Genomic DNA, 19,325 nt, shown 5'->3' on the forward strand with positions numbered 1-19,325 from the left:
GCTCCACTGGAACTGTCATAATTAGGCTACAATTAAAGGAGTTACTTTTCAAATCCACTAACTGTTGTATACTTTAAGAGTGACAAGCAGGTGCATGTTACTCAGGAAATGTAGAGTATGATTAGGTTCAAACAATTATCCACAATGTGTCATTTAATCTATTTTCCTCATGTAACGTTTTTATCTATTTTATCTTTCTGTCCTTCATAAAGGACAAACCTGTCTTGGCCATAAAAGGACCTGCAGCAAGAAAAAATTAAATATAAGAACATTTTGCAGGCTGGTAAGTGACTCCAAAGTAGATAACCGTGAACAAATGAGGTGAATAGATGAGGTGTCTGCTGACATGTTCAATGTCTGTATGATTGTAGCAGTTAAAAAAAAAAAAAAAAGCCTATAGAACTGGCACAGGGGGCGGCCCACCAAGCCAGGATGTGACTCCAGCAGAGGAACTGGCACTCCATTTAAATAAAGGGAGGCCAGTGATGGAGGGGATCCAGGGAGGGACAATAACTGACTCTGTCCCAGCCACAGAAACTGTCCACTTCATACAAGGTACACAAAGTACTGCAATTCTACTGCACATGGAACACAATCAAATATAATATAGTGTCTGACTTTGGATAACCTTGCAGTGTCTGGGAACACAATTACACTTTTGGAGCCACCAGAAGATGATCCGGTTAGTACAGTGTCTCGAAATCACAGGCTTGGTATGTTCTGTGAAATCTTAATCCGAGTCCTCTCGCTGCATGTATACGGCAGGAGGAAGGCACATCTGCAGCTGCAGAATGCACGTCTGCAGATGAGGAGACTGTGTCAGTGGAGTCCAGAAGGCTTGAGGCATGTCAGTTTTATGGGATTGGCCTGCTTATTTATTCCATGAAGGATATGAAGTCAGTGATGTGGTGCTAATAGAAAATGTGTAGCAGGACCCGGATGCTGCACAGTCTCCTAAGCGGCCTGGTAACATTGTGAGTATTGGCTAAAGTACATCTACATTATGCACAAATCCTGCTGTGCTAACTGACATTTCCTTTACAGACCTCACAAACTGTCAGAACGCTTTATTCAGGGCACCTGGAGAGAGAGATAGAGCTGGCAAAAGCTGACTCAGAAAGAGCAAGCTCCAAGGAATGGAGCTGGATCTTGAGATTAAACGCCGGACACTCAGAAAACTGGACTTGGAAATCCAGTAACCGAAAATCTGTATCTCTTAATGATCTCCAAAGGCCAGGGGATGTGAGCTGTCCCCGAAGACTCGTTCACGTCTGAATGCTCTTCTGAGGATGCGGGCTTCCTCGTCCAGCACATCCTCCGAAAAAGGGCAAGCCATTATGAAGAGGGAACAGGTGAAGGGGAGTTGGACTTATATATTCTACATTGCCCTCGTCACGGATTTCTTTGAATACACCTTTGTAACCTCATCCGCTGTGTTTTGTAATCTCAATTACTGCAATAAAACACATATTTATAAAACCTCTGACAGCAATTTGACGAGCAGTCTTCATTAGCATAGCAATATAACACTTCGCCTGATGAAATCATGCACTTATGACCAAGTTGATATTGTGTGATGAAATCGTGATCCTGTATTTAAATAAAATGACTAAAAAAAAAAAAAATTATATGCACTGCACTAGCACTACACTACAGCACCTGGGTCTAACTGGACTCAAAAGCGGTCTGACTAACACTTAATTATGACATCCCATCTTGTTTGAATTCATGCTTGTGTTGTTCTTACTCTCAAATGTAAGTCGCTTTGGATAAAAGCATCTGCTAAATGACTGTAGAATAGAATAGAATAGAATAGAATAATAATACTACAACTCTAATCCATACAAAAAGGCTGTTGCGATTACGAACAGATTTGGATTAAATGTACAGTGACTGTATATGTAATATTTTAATACTGGATGATTAAAATGACGCGCCATACTTAGGAAGACCATGGACATGCTGTAAAACACATTAATTCCTCATAGAATTGACGTTGGACATGCAGGTGACTCGCTAGGATTAATCTTAGCCTGAGCAGTTAGCCTGGTCTGGAGCAGGCTAGCGGCAGCGGATAAATCACCACAGTAACTTGGCCGGGATTAGTTTGAGCTGCTTTCATGCAACCGACTTAGGGCTAAATTCAGCCAGGATAACCAACATATCCCGGCTTAATCCCTTATCTTGGTTTCGTGAAATACCCCTCTGTACATGACAAAGTGGCATGTTTGAACACAGAAACAACAAGTCATACATTACAAGGCACAATCATAGGAGGATACAAAAAACAAAGTAAGGGAGAGAAAATAAATAAATAAATAAATACACAAAATAAAATAAAATAAAATAAAATAAAATAAATAAATAAATAAAATGTAGGGCATCAGCAGTCAAAAAAAGTCTTTAGGTCTTCATAGGCATGAAGGAGTTGTTCGCTCTGTTTGTTTTTTTACCAGCTTTAAGGCACTTAAGTGGTTGTCCACAAGGTGTCTTTTAAAGAGTGAGAAAGTGGGCTTTCTATTTCCCCATTTACATGTGTGGATGAAGAATTTGGCAAGAATCAGCAAGTTATTAAGTACAAGATCACTCCTTTTGTCTTTAGGAGTAGCACCGAAAAAGATGTTATTTCTTGTCAGGGGTTGTGGAAGTAAGAGTCTGGTTGATAACCAGTCTTGAAGGCTTTTCCAGAATGTTTCAGATTGTACACAGTAAAAGAACAGGTGGTCTGTTGTTTCAATATCATTGTTACAAAATGTACGTATTATTTTCCAGGTTAAATCTCTTCCTTAACAGTTCTCTGGATGGAAAAATATTATTGAGGATCTTAAAGTGAACTTCTTTAGCCGTAGGGCTTAACGGATAGGTGAGATAAGTTGTTCTCCATTTTTCAACCTCCAAGTCTGAAAATATTTGAATAATGGAATTTTTATTCGGTCGGGTGGGGTGTATGTACCGGCGAGTTAGTTTGTTGGACTTACATTTATCTAAGGAACCATGGTCATTCAGTAAATGTCTTACAGACCATACATTTTTTCCATCCAGCCCTGGTAGATGACAACGTTCTTTGGATCATATTGTCGGTGTTTGTCCCCCCAACTAATGCCAGACGGGAAACCTTAATAGATTAGAGTGAAAATTCAACAAAGAATCAAACATAAAATTACGTAAAAAATGCACACAGAAATTTTTTTAAAAGACTATAAAACTTACATATTAGAGAAAAACAAATCAATGGCCTATTGTTCAATAAATAAAATCTAAATGGGTTAATGTAAAAATGATTCACCATCTTTTGGGGGACTGATTCTTCCTTAAGTGCAGCTTCAGCCTCGTCAAACTGCTCCTCGTTGGTGAGTGGCAATACAAGAGGGAAGTTTCTTTGTGACTCTGGTCCAGCTCCACTAACATTCAAGGTGGCTTTAATGTCAGTGATTTCAGTTTTTAAAAACTGGATGTCTCGTGACATTTGCTTGACCTCCACAAGTAGCTCAGCAAGCATCGTGGTCATTTTCTTGGCAGCAATGTCTACAAGAAAAACAATTTTTCAAGGACAGAGTCACTATTTTAAGGGTATCTGTGAAGCTAATGATCAGAAAATTACACTTTGTCATGGTGTGTGCTGGATGAGTGTGTGCACTCTCTTTTGGTAGGTCCTTCCTTCTTCTTGGACAGGGAACATTCTGTACAGCGGTGGCTCATCAGTTTCATCAGCTCTGGCATTTCTAATCTTTATCCCAGTCACTCGTTTGCCAAATTGTATTGTGACCAATGGAGGTACGAGTGTCAGGACTTAAATTCAACAAAATCAGCAGAAGTTTAAACTCAGAATAATGATTATTTTCAATTCTTTGAGTTTCGCCATCTACTCATATTGTTTCCATTTCGCTACAGGAATCCTCAAAATCAGTAGAAGCGGACACTCAGAATAATCAAAGTTGAATTTAAGACCTCGTACTAGACATTTGTACCACTGTTGGTCACAATTCAATTTGGCAACAAGTGACTGAGCCAGGGTAGAATCAGTTTCACCTGATGAAACTGATTAATCACCTGTGTGAAGAAAGCTCCCTGTCCAGGAGGAAGGAAGGGCCTGCCAGAGGGACAAAAGAGAAAGCGAGAATGACATCCACAGAAACAGCCACACACTAGACAAATACACTAGGGGTGGGAGACAAGACAGGACACAGGGGGGGGAACAAAAACAACACATATAGTACACACCATGAAACACTTGCCTTTTAATACTTAGCTGGATTCCAGTCGGCAGTGCCTCTCTGGAGCTGAAGATTGAAAATATCAACGACAGTGTCATATTTCATTGCAATCCCTTTTGGTTAATGGACATGTCTCGTGTTATCACAGCATCTCTATCAGAAATCTGAATGTAAATTTTAGTTGACTCACCATTATAGTCTTGCGGGTTGTATTGAGTGAAGTCTAAAAACAGGAAAAACATGAAAAATATGATGATGAAACTTGAATAAAAAAGCTTACATGCATATGCCACAGCATCATGACTGTACATCCACCTAGGACAACTCATATATTGTATTTTAGTGTTTAAAGGCACACTAAGTAACATTTTCATGTTAATTAATCACCTTCGCAAGTCGGTAGATCAGGGCTACTCAATTCGGTCCTACGAGGGCCGCAATCCAGCAGGTTTTCCATGTATCCCTGCACCAACACACCTGAGTCAAATTAGGTGGCTCTAACAGCCAATCAGGTTCTACACAATGACTCATTAATTTGACTCAGGTGTGTTGGTGCAGGGATACATGGAAAACCTGCTGGATTGCGGCCCTCGTAGGACCGAATTGAGTAGCCCTGTGGTAGATGTTAAAATGACACATTACAGGACGAATGAAGACCCCTTTGGCCCCCCCTGCTGTCTGTAGCGAGAATACCGCACTTGCAACTTCAGGGACACCTACCAGGAGACTCCCAGCGCGACAGCAGGAACGCTTTACGGCAAACAGTGTTTCCACTTCCAGCACAGAGGGAGAGAGCAAAAGAGCAGGCTAGCGGTTGTTGCTAACATGTATTCATGGCAGAGACGACAAAGATACACAGAAAACTCTTGTTGGATGAAGTGAAGAAGAAGAAAAGAGCTTCAGAGTGAGGGAGGAGTCGAGACGAGTCAGAGAAGAAAGAAGTCGCTGCAGGTTGGATGCAGACCTCACGTTCCTGCTTTTAATAAGTAACACAAACACAATGATATTTTATGATATTTGTGTGATATTTTATCTCATCCTTGAAGTTTGATCGGCGAACTCACACGAGGCTGACGCTGATTCCTGTAATATTATCACGAAGCTGTTAACAATAACTCCTGCGGCTCCAAACTGTTCTCTAACTCCAATCTGATCTTTTCAGTTGACAAGCTAAACTGTCATTCTGCCCGATGAATTTATGAGCCTTACTTTAGGAAAATAAAGCCTAAAACTGTTACTAATTCCTCATGATCACATTTCTGTATTCCAATAAAATAACAGAAAGTATTAATTATTTGCTTCACTTGGTTTTATTCTTTTTAAGTTACTGTAATGTATGAATGTATGTATTCACCTTACCGGCTTACAGCGTTTCTGGTTGAAAACATGCAGGTTGAGGGACAACGTGCCATTTTTATGACAGTTTGTTGTAACATTTTTTTCCAAGACAGCAGGGGGTGCTAAAAACATTTAATTGCCATTTAATTGCTGTCTCCAGCCAGTGTTAATCTATGTTGGACCACTAATCTTACATAGAGACACTGTCTCACAGACTTGAGAGAACATCACATGATTGTAGACTACTAGGCCACTTACCATCATTAAATGAGTCAGATGACTGCAATTCTGCCAGGTAGATGCCACAAAAGCCTGAAATGATGAAAGACAAACCATGATCTATGAACACCGTTACTTGGGCAAAGCATAAGAGAGAAATGGATCACCCTACCATTACTAGCTTGGTCAGGTAACTGAACATCCTCCATGCAGAGGCCTCCAGAATCTAAAAAAGAAACAATAAAATTGGTGGTTGCTGCTGTAACTTTGAAACAATTTCACCTGCCAGGTGTGCATGTGTGTACTGTCAGAGTAATTAAATACTTTTAAAATAAATTAAATATAATCTTGACCAAGTAATGACATACCACTGCTTGCATCGGTGGTTCTGTGGTACTCGCTGGATCCTGGTATTCCTATATTTGCAAATAAGTGGAATTATAAAAGGTAACATGAGGGTGTAGCAGTTAGTGCAATAACATGCCATTGTTACCTCTGTACCTGGAAAAACAGGTGGTTTGGCAAATCTTCTCTTAGCGTTGCTGGTTTCTGGCTCCTCCTCTGATTCCATATAAAGGGGATTTGGCCTTGAAAATAAAGAATTGACATTCAACATTCTCAGCGAATAAAATAGTTTTAAGGTTTATCAAACTAAGAGAGAGAGAGAGAGAGAGAGAGAGAGAGAATGCCCATGGGTGAAAAGCTCCTATTCATGTAGCACAAAACTGCATGATGTACAAATACACCCCATTGACATGACACAGTATGTCACAGAACTTACCTCCAATCCAAACACTTAATACTGAGTGAAAAGCAGGGATCAAACCCAGACCTCCTAATTTTAAGGTGCCCACAGGACCACCGGAACCCATGCTAATTAATAAAATAATGCACTAAACACATTTGGTTGAGAAATTGAGGTGTACCTTGATCTTCTTTTCCAGCGTTCATCTGCTTCGTCCTCTGATTCCAAGTCAGTGGTTGCACATCCAGTTTTGACATACTTTTCTTCAAGACGTTTGGCCTTATCGAACGAGTCTGCAATAGAACAAGCAGAAAAGACAGAATGGATGATTATTACTTAAAAATGTAAATAAACAAGGTTTAGTTGATGAATTCTAACTTTTATCTTCTCTCTCATTTTTTTTTTTTTTTTGCTTTTACCACAGCTCTCTGTAGAACTTTGAGATTCCCTACAATATAAAGTGCACTACAAATAAAATTTATTATTATTTTTAGTTACCATCTATAGCCTAATGAGGTGGCTATAAATAGCTTACATACTCTACCCCAACAGACAATGCTTTCTCCCTGGATACTTCACAGGAGAGCAAAATGGGGATTAAGATTAAGCCACTTAAACGCATCTTATTGACTAGTCCCATTTGTGACAGATGTATGGCATTACACTTTCATACACCCATTAATAAAAACATGTGGATAGCTACATACTTCAGAAGACACTAGGAAACATTCAAGACATGCACAGACTTCCATATTGGAAAGACTACCACAATAAAAGCATAACGGCAGTCACCCTTTCACAAATGGGGAATAGATCAAAAGGATGCACACCAGAATAAAGAATGCAATAATTACTCACCACAAGTAATTAAGAGATGGACATTCTCATATGTCGTCCATCCTTTCATATGTCATTGCATGTTTTCTCTAAGGGCCTTTGAATAACTTATGTGTTTTGGGGGCCAAAATAATGTACTTTCTTTTGGTTTAAACCAGGTGGCTGGAACAGTTGCAGTTCCGCCATTTGGAAATAACACAACAGCCCACTGCACCACCTCACTCATCCTGTCAACAATAAATATAAAATGTAAATTTATAATGTACTACTATAGAATTTAAAAGTTATAAAAGATATCATAAAAAATACACAATAAATAAATATACATTATAAAAAATTCTACTAACTCGCCCAGCAATATGAACAGTATGCTACTGCATATGAGCTATTGGAATAGCTATGAGGCAGTTTCCACCTGACTCTGGATATAGAAGACATTTACATTTGATGCATTCAAGTTTACCAACCCCGATATCATCGCTCAACACAGTGACCGTGTGTATACCTATGTATGAGGACTCACAGGAATAGGTGTAAAATGATTCTTTGTTTCTGAACCTTTTATATATTATATAGACCTCGTCGTCTTCCTGGACTATATTCTGTACTAATGCAATCCCATTTCCCACCTCAATGCAATTATCCCCCTGCTTTGTAGACAAGGTAAAACGCCTATTGGACACTTTTGCGTACTGTAAGGCAACACTGAAATGCTGAGGAAGAGGACCATCAGTATGGATTTTCTTTAAGACTGGTTTATCTGTTGGCAATGGAACCTCTACATCTGGCATTTCTGACAGCCTTTTGACCAGCTGTTGTAGAGGTTGGTGTGGCTTGCGTAAAATACGTTTAATTTGGCCGAGATAATTCTCAAAAGGGAATCCTGAAATATTATCTAAAAAAGTCCAAATGTTTTGTATTCATCAGCCAAATGAATAAGCTGGTGTACACTATACACAATCTCATCTTTGCCATACAACTGTCCATAGTGTTCCACAAAGGAAGTCATCAACTTGTGTGCAAAATCAATCATTTGGCTAGAAATTCCAGGGGACAAAAACAAATACATGGCAACTGAAAACAACATAAAGTTATCGTACAATTCACTTGGAAGGCAGCCCTTCAGAACTATAGGACCCCAATACAACATGAAGGACCGGAGCTCAGTAGCTTTCCAACGATCCAACTCCATTAAACCCCTTGGCTTGCCATTAAATTCGCATGGGGTATGGGGATGTAACGCCAGCAGTTTATCTGATATACTCTTAACACTTTGTGAAGAAAGCCTAGTGGCTAGATTTCCCTTTAACCACATATTCAACAATCTTCTGGTCACCCCAAGACAACAGAGATGCATGTAATTAATTGGGAACATAGAAACCATCTTTACTATCCCTGTTAGGGGACTGAGTTCATTTCTCAAGTGATGTTCCTCATCGATCATTTCACAGTAACTTGAGTCTGTCCTGAGCCTGACATTTGTTTCAGGATATGTCATTTTGTTCCTCCAAACACCCTCTTGATCACACTTGTCACATCCTGAATAGCCATTATGTGACTTTATATTCTTAATGTAGGCTCTGGCTGGAGCATCACACACAAATGACGAAACAAGTACATTCAATCGCTTACTATTATGAACAATGCCATTGGCCAGTACATTTTTAAGGTCAAAAACAAATTGCTGCAGATACTCAAAAACACACTTTGGCTTGCTTAAACCACAAAAGACACCTACAATAAATGGCGACTTAGTGTAATCGCATTTCAGAATTGCAAGTATAGGCCAGAATTGAAGTTTTGAACTTTTAAAGAGGGGAAGACCATCTATGTTGAACTGTACAGTAATAGTTCTAAGGTTCACTGGTAAGCTCAAACATTTCAGTCTTGAAAGTATTCCTTGCACCAACCCAAAATGATAGTACTCGCCACCTTGCATTTTGGTGGTTGTAACATGAGATTGTGTTTTAAGCAGAGTTCTTCCATCTTTGGGCAGCCAAGGGTGAAACAGCCTCAAGATGGACAGCAAAGCAGATAAAGCAACCACACTGACCGAGTAAGACGTTGCCCAATATCTTAGACTCCTAATTAGCAGATCCTGACTAGGCCCAGGCTCATCATCAATGTTAGTCAGAGGAGGAGTCTGATTCAATTTCATCATTACCAGCTACACTATGATGCACATTATTATTTTTAGTTTGTAAGTGATCTGATTCATTTTCATCTTTACCATCCATGTGATCAGTTTCTATGGGTATGTAGGAGGCTGGTGTATCTAATTGGCACACAGGAACACAGTCTAATTGGCACACAAGAGTTTCTTCATATTCTTTAACAATATCTTTCTCTGTGTCCTATAAAAGTTTGCAGACTCTACGCCTTTTGGCCCAATAAGACGACATTTTAAATGAGGTGGTGCTGCTAAAACTACAGTATTACTTTTCCAGTGTACCCCTTCTCTCCTGGTGTAGAGCAAATTGTAAAAAAGAGGAAGAGAAGACTAAATTAAACATGCATAAACTGGGAGAAAACAATGCAAATATGACTGCACTGACAAATTCTCCTTAGTGTGACATGTCTTGTTTCTGTTCCAAATAAAGTGGCACACATTTAGGAAATCTACACTAGAAATTATGTAGATATGATAAAGTATATGGTTTTATGATTATCACCATTCACATACAAGAATTAAATTAATTTTGTAGAAAACCTGAGAAACATTAAACATGTCAACATTCACCTGCCAGCAAAATATTAAGAATGTCTGAATACTGTAATGTATTTTGCTCACATATACACGAATTGAAAGCGGGTCCCAGAGTGGGTAGATTCCAAAAAGCTGCACCCACGTTTCTGTGTTCACACACTTGTAAGTATTTGACAATGCTAATTTTTAATATTTGTGTACACTGTAAAAAAAGTCAGTAAAATTTGCAGTGAAATGTTGTAAAATCACAATGTTAAAAATCTGTAAAACGGAAAACAGTAAAATGGTGTTCCAGTTACAGGAACATATTGTAAAACACAGAACATAAAAGAACTGTTAATTTTAAGGTAAAAATATGCTAAAAGAACAAAATTTATCATTGAAATGTACAACTTCATGTATTTTAAACAGTAGAGTAAAAGCATAACAAGAATTACAACATTATATTGTTAAAATAATTTTTGGGCATGTATTTTTATTTACAGAGAGCAACGCAGATCATTTTACTGTTTTCTTTTTGTTACTTTTACATATTTAATTATATTATAAAAGTCAAATTATAATAAATAATCATGTAGGCTATGTTTTCTTAACTTGTTCAATCCAGCAGCAGAATAACAGTCTGGTTGCTGTGTTGTGCTGAAAATATTTGCTTTGCCAAGAGGAGCTTTTTGGGTATAAAGCTCCTTTTGATAATCTGATCTTTTTCATATTTAGGCCCGAGCACCAAAGGTGGTGCGAAGACTTATGGTCTGTGCTTGAATTTTCCCATATTCTTATTATTTTCCTCAAAAGTAAAACATATTTTTGGGGATCTTACAACCTTGAACCCCCCCCCCCCCCCCCCCAAGGAATATATAAATTTACAGATGGTGGGGTGCTCTGGATTGTTTAGGCGAAATTGAATATTTATGAAAATCAGTACACATATTCTATGTGCTTGGAAGAACAAAAAATACTCTTGGAGCAATGGCCTAAAACCACAGGAAGTTGGCCATTTTGGGTCAAAGTCGCCTTTTTACTTTTTACTTTTTACTCACGCTGTATAAAATCTATCTCCTCCTAGAGATTCATTGTACTGGTACCAAAATTGCCCAGGATGTTCAGAAGGCATGTGTCTTTAAAAGTTATCAAAAACGTTCTAATAGGAAAAAGGGCTTAGAGGGGGCGTGACCTCAAAGTTTGATGTTTCGCCATGAAAAACGAAATTGATATAACATAAAACAACATATCTTAACCAAAATGGCCACATATGATGCTAGTCCCATCCTGAATACATCTACATGTCAATATTTGGATTATGAATTTGACACGCCCCCTGAATACAGGAAGTAATCTTTGTTACTCAAAGACCCACTTATCTGACATTTTGGACACAACCAGGTCCAAACTGGGTCAAACAGCTGAAAACAAGTTGGTGATGATATCCGGTGAAAACTGGCTCTACGTTGAAGGGCAAGACCGTGGCGCCATGGCGAACTTCGATAAGACGGCATGACACCATAAATCAATATAAATCCCTCAATTTTCATCCAACTCCATGAAACCTACAGGGATTAATCAGGTTCTGGCCCTGAACAGATACATATGATTCTGGTCTAGGCTTAAGCCCCGCCCACTTTCAACAGGAAGTGCTTTTTTCAGGCGCCAGGATCCTTTTTCCTCAGGAATGAATCTCACACACTTGAAAGTGCTTCACAACAGGTCAAACCTTTTCATGATACCACAGTAAAAATCTCAAGTTCCTTTGCTAAACGGAACTCCACTAACTCCACTAAACTCAGCTGGGAGGAGTGCGGTCAGGTCTGAAACTAAAGTTAAATTGACATATGCTGGAAAAGTTGCAATATGGCTCTATAGTGCCCCCTACAATCATTTAATCGATCAGCCCCACCCACCACACTGACCGACATGACTGTCTCCAGCATAATGATATAACATGGCAGGACGTACAAATAAGCCTCTTGGATCTATACAATAACTTAAATAGGAAGTCGGCCATTTTGAAAAAAGTGTCATTTTTGGGGTCACTTTTACATGTTTCTTGCCTTGCATTTAAACTATCTCCTCCTAGAGATTTCATCATGCTGACCCATAGACTGTATATAAAAGATGGACAGAGCCTCCGTGACGCACCCGTAGGTTTCTAAAGAGCTGAACTGAAGCTCATTGGGCGGTTCCCACCGTTGCAATCTTTGCAGTGTGGTCGTTCCCGAAAATTCCAAAAATGGGCAAAGAGGTGGAGCTGAAAGGGGGACTGTGAAGGTGGGGGTGGATGACTGACACCCATCAAACTATAAGCTGCCTGTAGCGAAGAGCTAACCAAGCTAACCTGGAGGTAACGGTAGCTAACCAGCTAACGGAGGTAGGCAGGATAAAGCTAAGGCACACTGTTAGCCGACTAAAAACCGCAGTTGTGCGGCACTCTCTCTATATTGGATACTTGTCAATCAAAAAGACACACCCCTAATTATGTGTCAAGATTTGGTTAAAAAAAAAAAAATCACCCCACCCTCACAGCTGTCAAGAAGGTACACACACACATACAGGAGACCTGCATTTGAATGTGATGAGCTCTATATATATATATATATATATATATACAGACCTGCATTTGAATGTGATGAGCTCTATCTATATATATATATATATATATATATATCTATATATATATATATATATATATATATATATATATATATATATATATATATATATATACACATACACACACATACAGGAGACCTGCGTTTGAATGTGATGAGCTCCTACAGGTTCTACCTCCCTAACTCACGATGCACGATGATTGTTTCTGTTCACCGATTGGTCCGTTTAAGCATTGCCATAGCAACCAGTTTGCCGAAGGTGGAGAGTGAAGACCGTTTTGACTACTGCCTGCCCGCCTTGACTGTTACAGGATTACAGCATGCGACCTTTTTCACAGAGAATCCCTACCTGCAGCTCTGGTAAGCTAACGCTTTCTTGTCTTAATACTGGATGACAGTTATATTTTATTGCAAACAGAAAAAGCTGCGTGTATTTTATCGAGGCGTTTTGCTGTGCGTCGGAGGAGCTAGTGAGTAGGCCTGTGTCTTGCTTAAAGTCTTTTTTCGTGCTGTTTGGAAGCGTGTGTTTATTTGAAGCACCAATTGAAAATGTTAAAGATTTAAACTGCGGCTTAGTTAGTTAGATTTGAAAAGGAGAAAAATGATTACTTGTCGTTTTTGCAGTAAAACACTTGAGTCGTTGAAGGGTTACATGCTGCACTGTCGAGTTCACAGGAATGAGCCTCACTGTTTTTTCAAATGTGCTGGCACTGACTGCAAACGGACATTTTGTACTTATGCAGCTTTTAAAGCTCATTTCTATCGTGTTCACAAATTGTCTGCACCTACCGTTACCGCAGCAGCGATTGCCGCGGAATTTAAATGCGCCATTTCGCTGTGTGACCGCCAATTTCAAACAGTGAAAGAACTTACATCCCACTTGAAAGAGCATATAACTGAGGGGCAACCTGTGGCATGTCCAGTAACTGGCTGTAAAAATGTTTTCACAGTGAAATCATCTTTTACTGCACATATGTCACGGAAACATAGAGCATGTTCAGTGGACAGCATAAGCAACATTTACAAGGAAGCTATTACTCAGGCTTCAGCTCTCACTGCGTGTGAAGATGTTTATCCAAGCTCAAATGATGGAACAGTAAATGAAGGCACTGAATTTCCACCAAATTTCAATGAAACCTTTCTTCGAAACTTATGTTTGTTTTACCTAAAACTGCAAGGGCAGCTGCTTCTTCCTGCTTCCACAATTCAGACAATTGTAGAAGAGATGCAAAATGTGCATGAGCTGGGACAGGATTACACTATAAGTAAACTGCGGACACTGCTAACACATGACATGGGTCTGACGGATGATGTTGCTGCTAAAATCTGTGATTGTGTTAAAGATTCAGACCTGCTCTCTGCCTGTCATCGGGGAGAATTGAGAACATCATATTCCAGAACTCAGACTTTCAAAAAAATGTTCACATACATTGAACCAAAACAAATACTGTTAGGAAATGATGAAAATATGAAACAGAGGTTTGCTCACTACGTGCCTGTGAAACAAACACTAACCAGCTTATTGGAATCAGAGTTATGGAAGAATTCAGTGCTGGAACAGTCCACAGAAACTTGCGCAGATGTTTTTGGTGACATATGTGATGGACAAATCTTCAAGTGTAATCAGTTTTTTGTTGATAATCCAGGATGCCTGAAACTTATTTTGTATGAGGATGCATTTGAAATTGTCAATCCTCTTGGCTCTGCTAGGAAAAAACACAAAGTTGTTGCAGTCTATCTCTCTGTAGCAAACTTGCCTGTTCATGTGCGATCCAGTACTGATCACATGTCCCTTGTCTTGTTGTGTGGTGAACATGACTTAAAACAATTTGGCAGTGCAAAGGTTTTCTCAGATTTGCTGTCAGATTTAAAAGATTTGGAAGAACATGGAATAACATCAGGTGGTCAAATGGTCAAAGGGGCTCTGTTCTGTATAGCTGGTGACAATCTGGGATCACACAGCATTGGTGGGTTTACTGAAAACTTTAGTTGCTCTCAGTACTTCTGCAGATACTGTGAAATCACCAGAAATGAGTTTCAGAGTGATGATCCTAATATTTGTGGTCCACAGCGAACCCCCGAAAGTTACGACTCTGCTGTTGGTGATCTCCAACCTGGAAACAGGCAAGACGTCAAAGGCATAAAGGTAAACTCTGATTTCAATAATCTGAAGTCTTACCATGTTTGCCAGCCCGGTCTCCCACCTTGTTTAGGGCATGACATATTTGAGGGTGTCTTATCCTATGATGTTGCATTATACTTGAAGCATTTTATAAAAAAAAAGAAATGGTTTACATATTCACTTTTGAACCGGCGAATCAAGCAGTTTAAATACAAAGGGTCGGATGCTCAAACAAAACCATGTGCTGTCAATGCTGAGTTACCCAGGCTTTCAGGTCAAGCCATCCAAAACTGGAATTTCTTGAGGTTTCTTCCCTTTTTCATTGGTGACAAAGTGCAAAATCCACAGGATGATGTCTGGCAGTTAACGCTTCAACTTAAAGACATTGTTGATATGGTTTGTGCACAAAAGATTTCTATGTCACAGATAGCCTATCTCGACATCATAATCCAAGAGTATTTGGAATCAAGAAAGTTTTTATTTCCTGAAACTCCACTCAAACCAAAACATCATTTCTTACGTCATTATCCAGCACTTATTTTAAAATTTGGCCCATTGATTAGGTTGTGGACGATGCGTTTTGAAAGTAAACACTCCTACTTTAAGAGATGTGCCAGGCATTTGAAAAATTTCAAAAACATCTGCCTCACTCTGTCTGAAAGACATCAGATGTATCAAGCATATATTTCATCTGGACTTAGAAGCAATCAGCCGTTGCAGGTCAAAGACAGCTGTACTTTTTACCCTGATCTGTACAGTGATGCAATTAAACATGCAGTGAAAGAGTTCAGATTTTCAGAACACAATACTAGTGTTTCCACCGAGATACATTATAAAGGAACACTGTATAAAAAAGGGCATTTCCTTTTGTCTAAAAATGAAGAGTCAGTGGAGTTTGGAGAACTTGTCATAATTTTAATTCAACATGATACAACTGTGTATTTTGTGATGGATACCCATGAAGCTGACTATCATTCTGAATACCATCTCTATTCAGTGACAAAGCAGAACACAAGGTTACTGTGTCTTAACATCAATGACTTGGTAGATTTTTATCCATTAATGCCATACATTTTAAATGGGCAACAGTTTATTCCTCTGAAGCACAGTGTGTTGTCAAAATGAATACCATTTTGACCACTGTGATATAACACTGACAAGTTTGTAGGCTTTAGTAAAACAAAACGTACATAACAAAGATAAGTGCTTACATTATACACTAAGCAGAAGTGTCTTCTGTCTATACACAGATAACCAAATGTTTTACTACTTTAGTCCTTTTTATTTGTAATCTTGAAAACCGGTGTCATGCTTTCTTGATTTCAGAAATGGCTGACTTTGAGCAAACATTTCTACGTACTGCCATCAATGAGGTCTTACCTGACCTTCCAGAGATGTCAAAAGACATTATAGAAGAGACTTTGCAGTCTCTTGGGGTGGAGACATATGATGATTTTCAGTTTATTGTGGAGGACGACTTGCTGTCAGCGTTGAGGCCAGTTCAAGCCAGGAAAGTACTTGCTGCATGGAAACTAAGATGTGAGTCAAATATTGGTATACCCCCCCCCCCCCCCCCCCTCCCAAAAAAAAAGTACCCATATAGAAGAATACTAATGTAGATCACAATATTTACATTGTGTTCCAGATCAATCTTCTGTGTTTTTTGCAGGCCAGACTCCTGACACCAGTAGGTCATCTGTAGATTCCTCACCAGAACCTCCTTCATCGCTGCAATCTCCTTCACCCCAAAGCTCATCATCATCCTCCTCCAACAGCAAATGTTCTCCTGGAATAGAGTGTGCTGATAACTTTCTCATACCATGGGATAAGTTTTCAGAGGAACTGATGCAGTCATTGGAGAGAGGAAAACGACCTAGTCCACGAATGAGAAGGGAAATGGTTAGGATTGTGGTGCGTGAGATGATGAACAAAAGTTCTAGCATAAGTAAAAGGAGCTGCACAGAAGTTGCCAGGAAGATGGTGGCAAAGTATCCAAAATCTCTCCAAGATGTCATAGAGGGAGATGTCATCGGATTGGGTTATCACTCTTTAGTGAAGCAATTGCAATACAGGTTGGAGAATGTGAAGAGGTCTATGACTCCAAAAATAAGAAAGCGAAAGCGTCACTCTGGGTCTGACACAGAGGAAATCCCTCCTGAGCAGAGAGCAGCAATCCAGGACACTTATGGATGCATCAAGTGGGATCTTAAATTTCTGCCCCTTGGAGAGACCCCAGAGAGCCAGCAAGACAAGAAAGAAAAACTGAAGATGCTGTCTCAGCAAACCAATGTAAATCTAGAGGAGGTCAAACAACTGATGAAGAAGACTTTCTACTCACAGCGGAAAGACATCAATCAGGGGAAAGACATCAAGCATGTCCTGAAGGAGTGGCCATTTTGGTTTAAAGATATTGGCATTGGAGTCCATTTTAAGGAACTTACTGGAATTGAACTCAAAGAAAAGTTCACACAGAATTTGGATCTGAAGGGGAAACGGCTCCTGAGCTACATGAATACTGTTTGTATACAGAAGAGCAAGAAGTTCCTACAGGCTCTTACACAGTTGAAGGTAAAGAGGGGGGAGCTGAGTGGGTGCTCTGAAGACATTAAAGAGATGGTGCTGCTTCTGCTGTACTACTTTGATGAGAAGGAAGAGGCGATGTTCTGTTTCGTGGAGGACACGTGCCTTGCAGGAGAAGTACAGATGAATCAAGTTCCATTGACTCCCACCATTGTTGTATGTGGTAAGTTGAGGATTGTGCTTTTGGTTCTCTGATAATCTGTCCTCTTTTTTTTCTCAGTTCTTCTGTATTTTGCTCTTCCGTTTACTTCTCTGTAGTCTGTCTCAGTATAAGGACGCAAATTTATATTGTGTATTTTTTTGTTGTCTGGTTTTTCTACTTTCTGTTTATTGTAATCTTCTAAATCTTAAAGGTTAGACTGAACTGCTCATGAACTTTAAGTTGTCTTAAAGTAGAAATGAAATGGTCAACCAAATTAACATAATTTACTAGATTGAGTCTTTTTCTTATAAATAATTATATAACAAATGTGACAAATATAAACATATAAAAGAAAAACGTAGCGTCACCATCTTGCAGTACTATCAACTGTGACATCACGGGGTTGGTTGATGTCTCGGTCCTGATTAGAGTCCCCTTGTCCGCGTCAAAGTGAGAGATATAACAGAGGTTATCCGCCGGACCACTAGCTTGCCAGACTCAAACGACTTCTATTCTGTGTATTCTTCTGAAGAAAACAACTACAGACCCTGGAGTCAGGAGATTTTTTTTTCCTGCAGTGCTGCCAACCAGCACAGCAGAACGGTTTTGTCCTCGGCCTGAACTCTGTAAAGTTTGTTTTGTACACCTAGGAGCAACATAGTAGTGTTCTTTGTTTTCTCTTCTCCCGTGGTTATATCTCTCACTTTGACACGGACAAGGGGACTCTAATCAGGACCGCGACATCAACCAACCCCGTGATGTCACAGTTGATAGTACTGCAAGATGGTGGCGCTACGTTTTTCTTTTATATGTTTATATTTGTCACATTTGTTATATAATTGTTTATAGGAAAAAGACTCAATTTAGTAAATAAAGTTAATTTGGATGACCGTTTCATTTCTACTATAAGAGAAGTGTAACTGATATTTTGTGATCTTTACCAGATATCTAAATCTGTGTATGTGGGTCTGTTTTCTTTTTTGTTTTGTTTTGTTTTTTTTAGGACGCTCCTGCTTTTCTGCAAGAAGGTTCATGTTAAGTGTGGATCAAAGCATTGTACATGACAACATCCTTTCCTTCACATCTGCCCTTTGCTTGATGTTTGCCAGCTATTATTGCTTCAACATCCATTACCCATCGGACTTGGCATCAACCCTGGAGTTTCTGCAGAGGTGTGTGTGTTTTAGACCAGCTTTATCCTATGTTAATTTGATCTGAACAAAACTAAAGCAGGTGCTGTAGTGACTTTTGGGTTAGAAGACAATGTATTGAACTTTTGTGCTTCTGTAGGTGGAATTTTAATTATTAATATAGTCATCCGTTTCTTTTCTGTTTCTTCAGGTGTTTTTTCTCCATCAACCCAGAGAAGGGCACTAAAGTAGAGAAGACGCGTACCTCCCGACTTCATGTGAACCCCAGAGTCCTCACCTTGATTCAGGAGCTTTCAGATTATGAGTGGCGTGATGTTTAGATATGGACTAAGATCAGTAAGTTTTGTTCAAATGTGAACAAAGGCTTGTAAGGTAAGGTTTGTAAAATGTTTTAAGCAAAGTTGTTCAAATATATGTTTGCAGTTCTTACACTGCATACAAATTGTGTTTGTTTCACTGCAAGAGTTGTGTTCTCTTATATTTCCTCATTTGCATGACTGAACCTGAACATGGTATTGGTATATTGTTCAATTATTTCCCTTAGGAAGAAAGGATGTAATTGTTATAGGGCATGAAAAAATTCTGAAAGATCTTAAAGTGAGAAGATTTTTTGGTAGAGTTGTATACGTTTTGATGTAAGGTAACGTTCTATCTGTTAATTTTG

At 39.2% G+C, this 19,325-nt stretch overlaps 1 protein-coding gene across 4 annotated transcripts; it reads left to right on the forward strand.

Moving 5' to 3' along the window:
* The first annotated feature begins 13,008 nt into the window (after window positions 1-13,008).
* On the forward strand, window positions 13,009-19,020 carry LOC121650031. Of its 4 annotated transcripts, XM_042001306.1 has the most exons (6): window positions 13,009-13,026; window positions 14,738-14,812; window positions 16,115-16,327; window positions 16,434-17,531; window positions 18,514-18,682; window positions 18,852-19,020. In XM_042001306.1, the coding sequence occupies exons 3-6, from the start codon at window positions 16,117-16,119 to the stop codon at window positions 18,979-18,981; spliced, it is 1,608 nt and encodes a 535-aa protein (XP_041857240.1). In that variant the 5' UTR covers window positions 13,009-13,026; window positions 14,738-14,812; window positions 16,115-16,116; the 3' UTR covers window positions 18,982-19,020. The 4 variants fall into 4 exon arrangements, with proteins under 4 accessions (XP_041857240.1, XP_041857224.1, XP_041857249.1 ...); XM_042001290.1 differs by lacking the exon at window positions 13,009-13,026 and having other exon boundaries at window positions 14,568-14,812; XM_042001315.1 differs by lacking the exon at window positions 13,009-13,026 and having other exon boundaries at window positions 14,569-14,812; window positions 16,458-17,531.
* Window positions 19,021-19,325: the final 305 nt, after the last annotated feature.

Source organism: Melanotaenia boesemani, chromosome 2, assembly GCF_017639745.1.
Source record: "Melanotaenia boesemani isolate fMelBoe1 chromosome 2, fMelBoe1.pri, whole genome shotgun sequence".
Lineage (NCBI taxonomy): Eukaryota > Metazoa > Chordata > Actinopteri > Atheriniformes > Melanotaeniidae > Melanotaenia > Melanotaenia boesemani.

Bases quoted from the DNA above. Each gene is read 5' to 3' on its own strand.
- LOC121650031 (XM_042001306.1), top strand. From the start codon at position 16,117: ATGGCTGACTTTGAGCAAACATTTCTACGTACTGCCATCAATGAGGTC. The intron at 17,532-18,513 runs GTAAGTTGAGGA...TGTTTTTTTTAG, and splicing joins TCCCACCATTGTTGTATGTG to GACGCTCCTGCTTTTCTGCA. The intron at 18,683-18,851 runs GTGTGTGTGTTT...CTGTTTCTTCAG, and splicing joins ACCCTGGAGTTTCTGCAGAG to GTGTTTTTTCTCCATCAACC.